Source organism: Oncorhynchus mykiss, chromosome 24 (assembly GCF_057628025.1).
Source record: "Oncorhynchus mykiss isolate SJ-2025 chromosome 24, ASM5762802v1, whole genome shotgun sequence".
Lineage (NCBI taxonomy): Eukaryota > Metazoa > Chordata > Actinopteri > Salmoniformes > Salmonidae > Oncorhynchus > Oncorhynchus mykiss.
The window spans coordinates 14,662,307-14,673,055 of record NC_143045.1 but is presented as its reverse complement, the minus strand read 5'-3'; the positions used below and the strand labels follow the sequence as shown (position 1 = coordinate 14,673,055).

The window sequence follows — 10,749 nt, the reverse complement described above, 5'->3', positions numbered from 1 at the left end:
ACATCATTAACACACGTGCTTGGCATCATGCCCCTTGTGCTGTTGTCTGTACCCAATAATGTTTGTACCATGTTTTGTGTTGCTACCATGTCATGTGTTGCTGCCATTCTATGTTGTTTTATGTCTATCTTTATGTTGTGTTGTCTCTTATGTGTGTTTTGTCCAAAATGTGTATTTAATCCCAGCCCCCGTTACCGTAGGAGGCCTTTTGCCTTTTGGTAGGCCGTCATTGTAAATACGAATCTGTTCTTAACTGACTTGCCTAGTTAAATATAATTACGCCGGGAAACCCGGCTCATGCCCCGGAGGCAGCCTCGTTACAAAATGCAATCACTTTTCACCCGCTTTAAACTCCTCCTACATGGTGAACCGGGCCATCTTAATCGAATCCCCTCACTTGCTGTTCCTTGAGCTTGTTCGAGCGAGACGTGTTGACATTATCCAAAACATTTCCCACAACAGTCAGGAAAGAAAATGAGTCTTCCAGACTCCAGATCGCCGGGCAAACAGTCTTCTCCGGGGCTACAGGTAAGGAAAAGGTGTTCATTGTGAACTAGTAATTCAGTACAAGCATCTGGAATGTTTGGATGAAGTTGTTAACTTCTTCAGCTTTTCGATTACCTTCAGCCTGAGACGGTATAAAGTAGCCAAAATGTTCTCTCTCTCTAGGTAATGAATACAGTCTGCTTTGTCACCGATTTACGAGTTTGTTCTAAAATAGTAGCCTTATGATGACATGTGTATTCTACACTGTTGCGATCTCACGCAAATCTGGGCCAGTAATTCACGAAGCGTTTCAAAGTAGGAGTGCTGCTCCAGGAACAGTTTTGCCTTTTATATCATAATTAATATGATTATACGGGGGACCTGTTCCTAGAGTAGCACTCCTACTAGAGTAGCACTCCTACTCTAAGAACTATAAGTTCTTGGCTCTCATACTGACAAGTGTGTAGGGTGTTGCTGCTCTGCTGACCAGGCAGGTAGGCACATCCTTGAGACGACAGTATTTATCTACCGTGTAGTAAGTAGTTGGACGATTCCTTATCTCACACTGAGTCAGTCCACCTCTTGAGACAAATAGCTTAGAAATGGACCTGCTGACTGATTGCCACATTGTTATGTAGGCGGTGTCCCTACTTCTTTCATCACATAATTAAATAGATTATTTGAAACAATGAATTGAATGTTTATTTGTGCTTCATTGATGTGAAGTGGGCCTTGACCATACTCCGTTCCTAGCCCGTTCCCTAACAGTTTCTAACCCTAACGGTCACTATCCCTAACCTATATCCCTCCCTGTACCTAACCTTCGCAGTCTCCCTGTCCCCAGAGTTGTTCTGTAGTGCAGCTGAATGTGGGTGGTCATGTGTTCACCACATCTCTGTCTACGCTGCGTAAACACCCTGACTCCCAGCTGGCCTTCATGTTCAGTAGTGGTCAGCAATCCAAACTGCCCACCGACGCCAAGGGACGCTACTTCATCGACCGCGACGGGACGCACTTCGGAGCCATTCTTCAGTTCCTACGCACCCAGCGCCTGCCCACAGAGAGTGTTCTGGAGGTTTGTGACAAACACACACACTAGCCCATATGTTGGAACCCTGAACCAATGAGGTAGCCCATCATGCATTATCATCCCTGAGATCTTTTGCCCCCAGTAGTGACGAAACTTCATAATATGAGAGTCCTACGTGTGGTTGTGTGTAACAGGTTTACCAGGAGGCGCTCCACTATGACGTCAGAACCCTGGTGAAGCAGCTGCAGGACTCAGCCCAGCTGTTTGGAGAAACAGTGGGGAGGCAGCAGTTCATCTCCAGGGTCCCCAACTATTTGGAGAACCTGGAGGTACAATAACAATACCTAACGATATAATAACAATACCTAATGCCTGGGGTGATCCAGCAGCCTAAGCCGCTGTCTCTGGATTACATGTATTGAACTATTGTGGCGAGTATGAGTTTGAATCCGACCCAGTGCTCTAGCACTCTCTCTGCGCCCATCTACTCTATCTATCCTGTCCAGTAAACACAACAAATGTGAATGGAGTGGGACTGACCCACTCCTTAAAAAAATACAAAGACTGCCTCTACATCGTCCCTGTCAAATAACTGATATCAATTAATGAGATATTATTTTTGGTCACTGTTATATGACTACCAGGTGTTGGTGAGAGTGGCCCGAGCAGAAGCCATCGCAGCCCGTCACTCTGCTGTCATCGTTTGTGTTCTGAGGACCGAGGAGGACCTGGGTCGCTATGACCATGCCGTCAACAACCTGGAGGAACAGGAAGTTGTGCGGTTCGGACCGTGGAAGGTGTGTAACTGTACTTGTTTCAGTGTGTGTACATATACATAAACTATTAAGTACAGGACTACTACTGATGCCACAAAGGCACTTTCAACTGGAAAAATAGTTTTTTCGTGACAGTTCCTCTTTAAATGGTGCTGGGGTTTCTCTTTCAAATACTCGTTTCAATGTCCCACGATGGGATTTGCTGGATAGGAGGATCACTACGGAAGAACCAGTCACACAACGTGTTACACGGCTAGCTATCGAGACCTGGTTACCCCACGCTGCAAAACATAAGCTAACTTGGTCAGCTCGCTGGAAAGCAAGCTAACTACACTAGCATTCATACTTGCACAGCGGCAGTGTTACTAGCTCCCTTCTCGTTTATTTTAACCTACGTTCACTCGTTTGTGCTAATTAGCTTATACAGACACTTTAGTCTTGTGGCTCTACTGTCGTGGGAGACTATCAGCCTGAAGTCAAAAACCGCGCCCACGCGGTTCCCTTTGGCTAGCACTGTGCTAGCTAAAACGCACCTTAGCCACTTAAGGTAGCTGCTAGCTAGCTAATGCCTTACTAGCCTCGTGGCTATAGCGTTCATACTATGCTAACTAGCCATTAGCCGCAAGGCTTCTAATAAGCTAATCACTGGATCCACCACATTCTTGCGCTTACAGTTCCATAATTGCGAGAAAGGATTTTCACTTTTTTGTGCTTCAACTGCTTGGAAGGGAACATGCTCAGGCAGCACTCGACGACCCCAAGTACTGTGAGCACTGCAAAACGCTGACTAGGGCGGGTTTGAGGAGGAGGCTCAATCGTACCTCGGTCACCCCCTCTTCACTGCAAATCCACCGGCCGAGGATGAGCTTCAGCTCCACACAACCCCGACCCCATTTGTGGCGAGGTTATGGATTCAGATTGTCATTGGGTCTACACTCATGTAGCCTTAATTAATTAATGCATCTTTCAAAAAATGCACTTTTTTTGTAGAAAGAAATGTTGGAACACATGAAAAGGGGCTGAGATACAGGTCCAGAGACTGAAGAGGAAGCGCACCCCACAATTGTATTTATTTATTCTGGTTCAATGAACTAAGTAGATCATAGACACCAATGCAATAGCAACTGGCTATGGCAGACACACTCAGTTAAATATACTGGAACAACAACAAAAAATGGCATGGTAAACCGCCTTAGTGAACTATGCTATATATGTATGTGGAAACCCCTTCAAATTAGTGAACTCGGCTATTTCAGCCACACCCGTTGCTGACAGGTGTATAAAATTAGGCACACAGCCATGCGATCTCCATAGACAAACATTGGCTGTAGAATGGCCTTACTGAAGAGCTCAGTGACTTTCAACGTGGCATCGTTGCACTTGCAGCTGCCTGGGTCAACTGCAAGTGCTGTTATTGTGAAGTCGAAACTTCTTAGTGCAACAACAGCTCAGCCATGAAGTGGTAGGACACACAATCTCTCACAACGGAACCGCCGAGTGCTGAAGTTCGTAGCACGTAAAAATAGTCTGTCCTCGGTTGCAACACTCACTACGAAGTTCCAAACTGCCTCTGGAAGCAACGTCAGCACAAGGACTGTAAGTCGGGAGCTTCATGAAATGGGATTCCTGGCCGAGCAGCCGCACACAAGCCTAAGACTGCACACAAGCCATTGGACTGGAGCTATTTTTATTTTACCTTTATTTAACTAGGCAAGTCAGTTAAGAACAAATTCTTATTTTCAATGACGGCCTAGGAACAGTGGGTTAACTGCCTGTTCAGGGGCAGAACGACAGATTTGTACCTTGTCAGCTCGGGGGTTTGAACTTGCAACCTTCCGGTTACTAGTCCAACGCTCTAACCACTAGGCTACCCTGCCACCCCAATCACGCTTTACCATCTGGCATTCCGACGGTCAAATTTGGGTTTGGCCGATGCCAAGAGAACATTACCTGCCCCAATGCATAGTGCCAACTGTAAAGTTAGGTTGTGGAGGAATAATGTTTTGGGGCTGTTTTTCATGGTTCGGCTAGGCCCCATAGTTCCGGTGAAGGGAAATCTTAACGCTACAGTATACAATTACATTGTAAACTATTCTGTGCTTCCTACTTTGGCAACTGTTTGGAGAAGGGCCTTTCCTGTTTCAGCATGACAATGCCCCTGTGCACAAAGCGAGGTCCATACAGAAATGGTTTGTCTAGATTGATGTGGAAGAACATGACTGGCCTGCACAGAGCCCTGACCTCATCCATTGAACACCCTTTGGAATGTTGACTGTGAGCCAGGCCTAATCGCCCAACCTCACTAATGCTCTTGTGGCTGAATAGAAGCAAGTCCCCGCCGCAATATCCCAACATCTAGTGAAAAGCCTTCCCAGAAGATTGGAAACTCTTATAGCAGCAAACCAACTTCATAATAATGCCCATGATTTTGGAATGAGATGTTTGACTAGCGTGCCTCAGGGAGATGATGGACCTGTGTTACTAACACCGCCGGTACCTCCCTCTCTGGAAAGAAGGGCTTTTCTGCCTCCATTCTTCAGAAGACGTACAAAGCCTCGGCTCAGTCACTCAACGTGACCTCTTTATTGCTAGCTTGCCAGCAAAAAGTTACTGGAAGAGGTGGGGGAAAAAAAATGAATTTGGACATTTTAAGGCTGTGGTTGTACCATGAGTGGTGAGAGCGAGGGCACTTTGGTTAAGCTTGTCCAGCTTGACAGACAAATAAAAAGTGGGCCTACTCGATACACCGGTAACACGCAAGGAGTGGTTTGGTCCCGCTGCCGTGTGTCAGAAGTGTAACATTTGTATGAAAGAAGGCGACGACATCTGGCAGACCTGGGCCCTGTTGCCGCCTGTTGGTTCCTGCAACTATCCTTCCCAGCCTCGCAGCTGAGATGGGGCAACAAGCTGGTTTTGAAGGACCGAAGCCCCTGGCGACACAGCAGACTGCCAATACCCAGGTTCGAAACTTGAACCAGGGTAACCCTGGGGGTAAACAGTCTTTTGCCGCAGCAATGTTCCGCCCTCTTAACCTCCCTAAGGGGGGCAAGAGGGGTCGACCAACCTACTATTTTCCACATTGTAGAATACTAGTGAAGACATCAAAACTATGAAATAACACATATGGAATCATGTAGTAACCAAATAAGTAGCCACCCTTTGCCTTGATGAAAGTTTTGCATGCTCTTGGCATTTTCTCAAACCAGCTTCATGAGGTAGTCACCTGGAATGCTTTTCTATCATTCTTGAAGGAGTTCCCACATATGCTGAGCACTTGTTGGCTGCTTTTCCTTCACTCTGCGATCCGACTTATCCCACACAGTCTCAATTTGGTTGAGCTCGGGGGATTGTGGAGGTCAGGTCATCTGATGCAGCACTCCATCACTAAAAATCTTGGTAAAATAGCCCTTACACAGCCTGGAGGTGTGTTGGGTCATTTCCCTGTTGAAAAACAAATTATAGTCCCACAATGCCCAAACCAGGTGGGATGGTGTATCGCTGCAGAGATTGCTGTGGTAGCCTGCTGTTTAAGTGTGCTTTGAATTTTAAAAAAATCACAGACCGTGTCACCTGGAAAGCATCCCATACCACCACCTCCGCCATGCTTTGATGGGAAATACAAATGCGGAGATCCGTTCACCCACTCCGCATCTCACAAAGACACAGCGGTTGGGACCAGAAATCTCCAATTTGGACTCCAGACCAAAGGACAGATTTCCACTGGTCTAATGTCCATTGCTCGTGTTTCTTGGCCCAATCAAGTCATCTTATTGGTGTCCTTTAATAGTGGTTTCTTTGCAGCAATTTAACCAAGAAGACCTGATTCACACAGTCTCCGCTGAACAGTTGTTATTGAGATGTCTGTTACTTGAACTCTGTGAAGCATTTATTTGGGCAGGTAACTCTAATGAACTTCTCCTCTGTGTCTTCCAATCCTCTGGCGTCCTAATGAGATCCAGTTTCATCATAGCTCTTGATTAAATTTTCCGGATTAACTGACCTTCATGTCTTAAAGTAATAATGGACTGTTGTTTCTCTTTGCTTATTTGAGCAGTTCTTGGTCTTTTACCAAATAGGTCTATCTTCTGTATACCCCCTACCTTGTCACAACACAACTGGAAGGAAAGAAATTCCCACAAATGTAACTTTAACAAGGCACATCTGCTAATTGAAATGCATTCCAGGTGACTACCTCATGAAGCTGGTTGAGAAAATGCGAAGCTGTCAAGGCAAAGGGTGGCTACTTTTAAGAATCTGAATTTGTTTAACAATTTTTTTGGTTACTGCATGATCCCATATATGTTATTTCATAGTTTTGATGTCATCACTATTATTCTGCAATGTAGAAAAATAGTGAAAAATAAAGAAAAACCTTGGAATGAGTAAGTGTTCTAAATCTTTTGACCGGTAGTGTGTTTCCTTTGCAGCAGCACACGTTCATGGAGAATCTGCACTTTACCCCCAAGCGCCCTCCTCCCCTATACTCTCCCCTTTGCGCCTGTTCAGGTTCCAGCCAGGAAGTCCGCTCTCCCGGCACCCTTATCAGGCGACAGAGACCCAGAGAGCTATCTGGTACTCCCAAGTCCACAATGTTCAGGCTTTCTCCTCATCCTTTTTTTTTTTACCCTGCGCTTGGCTCACGCAGTTGGGCCACTGCCTGCTCTACCTCCTTTTACTGGAGCGAGCGGCTGAGGATACTTTTGCTGTTGTTAACCTTCCTCCCCGGAGTAGGGCCAAGACAGATCAGACACTGCTTTAGTGCAAGGGTGATATCTTGTTTTTTTTTCTCTGTTAAGCAGAGTGATGGAACAAGGCTTATCCCTCATCTTAGAGCCTCTCGACAGCCAGGGAAGCTCTGGTTGCCAGAGATCACCCTCCTGCTTTACAACCAGCTCTGGCAGCTACCATTACCCAGTGATCTTTTGGCCCAAGCGAACAAGATTTTCCACCCTGCCCCAGGAACCATTGCCCTCTGGGCCTGGCCCATGAGAGGATGAATCTGAATGCGACAAAGTTTCCACTCCGAGTCAATGAGACTATCCAGAGTGCCACTGTATGGAACTAGTGGTGCGTTTTTGATTTTGATCCCATTGGATAGTGGAGGCTGTTATACTGGCGACCCCACATACATTTGAGGTTTTACCGACTGGATGTCACTGCACCTTTCTTTGGCGCATACTGCCCTCAGTGTCGGATCCTGAGGATTGATCATGTCGGACCGTGATACGGGAGTTGGGCATATCCCATAGTGAGACATCGAATCAAGTATTTGAAAGCTAACTCCAGGTTAATTGCGTAACCCCGGTTCTCTGAGAATATTGGTGAGATGTGCGAGCGAAGAAGAGGCATGCTTGAGATTGATCAGAGTGTGGGGAGAGTGGCGCCTTATAAAGAGGGAGGGACACCTCATTCGCCATTCAACCTATCTGTCACACAACCCAATGTTGTGTGATTGGTTCTGCCGTAGCGATCCGCCTATCCAGTGAATCCCATAGTGAGACATCATTCTCACTCATATTCTCAGAGAACACGGGTTACGCAAGTAACCTTGAGTTATGTTTCTCTCATTGTTTGTGTCGCTACAGGCCCCTCCGACTGCCATTGACCTGTTGGACTGCATCAAGATGGATGTAGAGGCCAGGGGATACAAAGTGAGATACGAGCCTCACAGCTCAGACAGAGGCTTTTTGTTCAAGACCAATGATGGCTTCCTGTACAAACTCATCTTCACTTGGTGGTAACAGAATGACAAGTGTGTGGTGTAGAACATCTATGGTGGCCTTCTGATTCTCTACCCTTCTCCAGAAGTGTGCACTCCCCCTCATGCATTTAAAACCATTTGATTTGTGTTAACAAGTCTGGAAGGTCTTTCCACCATATTTATTACACCAGTCCGTTCCTTTTAAATCCACAAGGACTGTATGAGTGCTCACTTCACCCTTCACGTTCCCAGACAGAGACGTGCACAGAGATCCTATTATATTAGAATCTATTTAGAAAATAATTGGATCATATTGAAGTTCTAATGTGTCATTCTATGGAGGTGTGTGTGTATGTCTAGATGTATGCTCCCCTATGTATTTATTTGGACAGTGAAGCCAAAACGTTTAATTGGGATCTATACTCCAGCATTTGGATTTGAGATCAAATGTTTTATATGAGGGTATTTTCATACATATTTACTGTTTTATGTATCTAACCCCCCCCCCCCCCCCCCCCCCCCCAGTGTGTAACACTGGTTAACCCTATCAACCCCGATCAGCATGTCAAACCAAAAACTGTTTTTTCAAAATGTTTGCTAATTTATAATACAAAAAAACTACAGCAATATCACATTTACATAAGTATTCTGACTCTTTACTCAGTACTTTGTTGAAGCACCTTTGGCAGCAATTACAGCCTTGACTCTTATTGTGTATGACTCTACAAGCTTGGCACACCTGTATTTGGGGAGTTTCTCTCATTCTTCTCTGCAGATGCTCTCAAGCTCTGTCAGGTTGGATGGGGACTGTTGCTGCACAGCAATTTTTAGGTCTCTCCAGAGATGTTCAAGTCCAGGCTCTGGCTGGGCCACTCAAGGACATTTCTTGGTATCCTTTCTCAGATCTGTGCCTCGACGCAATCATGTCTCGGGGCTCTACGGACAATTCCTTTGACCTCATGGCATGGTTTTTGCTCTGACATGCACTGTCAACTGTGTGACCTTTTATATAGATGGGTATGTGTCTTTCCAAATCATGTCCACTCAATTGAATTTACCACAGGTGGACTCCAATCAAGTTGAATAAACATCTCAAGGATGACCAATGGAAACAGGATGCACTAATTTCGAGTCTCATAGCAAAGGGTCTGAATACTTATGTAAATACGTTTTAAAATTATTTTATACAATTGCTAAACATTTCTCAACCTGTTTTCGCTTTGTCATTATTGGTTATTGTTTGTTGCGGAGGTAAATCTTTCTTAAATCCATTTTAGTCTGTAACGTAGCAAAATTAAAAAAAGTAAAGGGATCTGAATACTTTCCGAAGGCACTCTATATTTACCCTCACAATGAAGTGTTTTACAATTATTATTTTTTGGGGGGGACCACCAAGGTTACAAGTAGGACACAACAAAATTTGCTTTCATGAGTTTATTGACAAATGTCAATTAAAGTATCAACACGATAATTTTACTTGATATGAATGCTGTAAGTAGTGACGGTGACAACTGTGGAGTTTGCGACATCAACTATCTAAGCTTATTATAGACATTGTCTCCTGGGGTTTCCTATGATCTTCTATGTAGAATGATACCTTACCTTCTAACCAGTGGCGTAAAGTACTTAAGTGAAAGTACTACTTATAGTTTTTAGGGGTATCTCTACTTTACTATTTATATTTTTGATAACTTTTGCCTTACTACATTCCTAAAGAAAATTATGTACTTTTTACTTCATACATTTTCCCTGACACCCAAATGTACTCGTTACATTTTGAATGCTTAGCAGGACAGGAAAATTGCCTAATTCACACACTTATCAAAAGAACATCCCTACCTACCCTGATCTGTCATTCTCACTAAACACATGCTTTGTTTGTAAATGATGTCTGAGTGTTGGAGCATGCCCCTCTCTATCTGTAAAATTAAAAAAAACTGGAAAATGATGCCATCTGGTTTGCTTTATGTAAGGAATTTGAAATGATTTATACTTTTGATACTTAAGTATATTTAAAACCAAATACTTTTACTCAAGTATGACAATTGAGTTATTTTCCCACCACTGCTTCTAACGACTCTTGTGTAGGTTGTGAGAGTCATAGAGCAAGACGTTGGTTGTTGCTCTAACCATCCGGACTCTTGTCTCACAAACACAGCTGTTGCTCAGCCATTCATGACATCAGTGGAATGGAACTTTGGCTAGAATCCTGGCCTAAGTATTTTGGCAATCACCCATTTTTGTCTATGCAACATTTTAAAGGCAATGTTACCCTTGTGGCAAAGATCGCATTCAAAGTAAACTCTGCAGATATTGGCTCAATCCTTTAAATGTCAAATGCGCTACAATGTGGCTGAATGCTGGCCTTAGCCATTGCTCAGCTTGAACTTGTATTTTTGCTATTACAGTAACTAACACCTGACACCATACACACAACAGAATGTGTATCATGATGAGTAACCTTGCTTGGGACCTTGTGGTAGACTGTTTGAGAGAGACCTGGGTTAAATCTAGTCTGTCCTCAGATGGGTCTAGAAGTGTCACAGAGGCTGTTTGGTCATTTGGTGAACCACACTGGCATGTGGATTTTACCTTGTGTGAGACCAGAAGACTTGCGTTAGCTCCCCCGAGATACAAACAGATTACACCCTGGAACTGTTTTGTGGTTGTGCCCTGCTCAAGCGCTTAACAGCAGGAGATGGCATCTAGGATAAAATACCAACAGCTCTCCATTTGCCGGTTCACATCCACCAGAT

The 10,749-nt window shown here is 44.5% G+C and overlaps 1 protein-coding gene across 1 annotated transcript; it reads left to right on the top strand.

The window, feature by feature from the left end:
• The first annotated feature begins 377 nt into the window (after positions 1-377).
• Positions 378-9,941, top strand: kctd14 (potassium channel tetramerization domain containing 14). The gene is made up of 5 exons (XM_021582339.3): positions 378-528; positions 1,331-1,561; positions 1,711-1,845; positions 2,161-2,313; positions 7,878-9,941. The coding sequence occupies exons 1-5, from the start codon at positions 475-477 to the stop codon at positions 8,031-8,033; spliced, it is 729 nt and encodes a 242-aa protein (XP_021438014.1). The 5' UTR covers positions 378-474; the 3' UTR covers positions 8,034-9,941.
• Positions 9,942-10,749: the final 808 nt, after the last annotated feature.

Bases quoted from the DNA above. Each gene is read 5' to 3' on its own strand.
- kctd14 (XM_021582339.3), top strand. From the start codon at position 475: ATGAGTCTTCCAGACTCCAGATCGCCGGGCAAACAGTCTTCTCCGGGG. The intron at 529-1,330 runs GTAAGGAAAAGG...CCCTGTCCCCAG, and splicing joins AGTCTTCTCCGGGGCTACAG to AGTTGTTCTGTAGTGCAGCT. The intron at 1,562-1,710 runs GTTTGTGACAAA...TGTGTGTAACAG, and splicing joins CCACAGAGAGTGTTCTGGAG to GTTTACCAGGAGGCGCTCCA.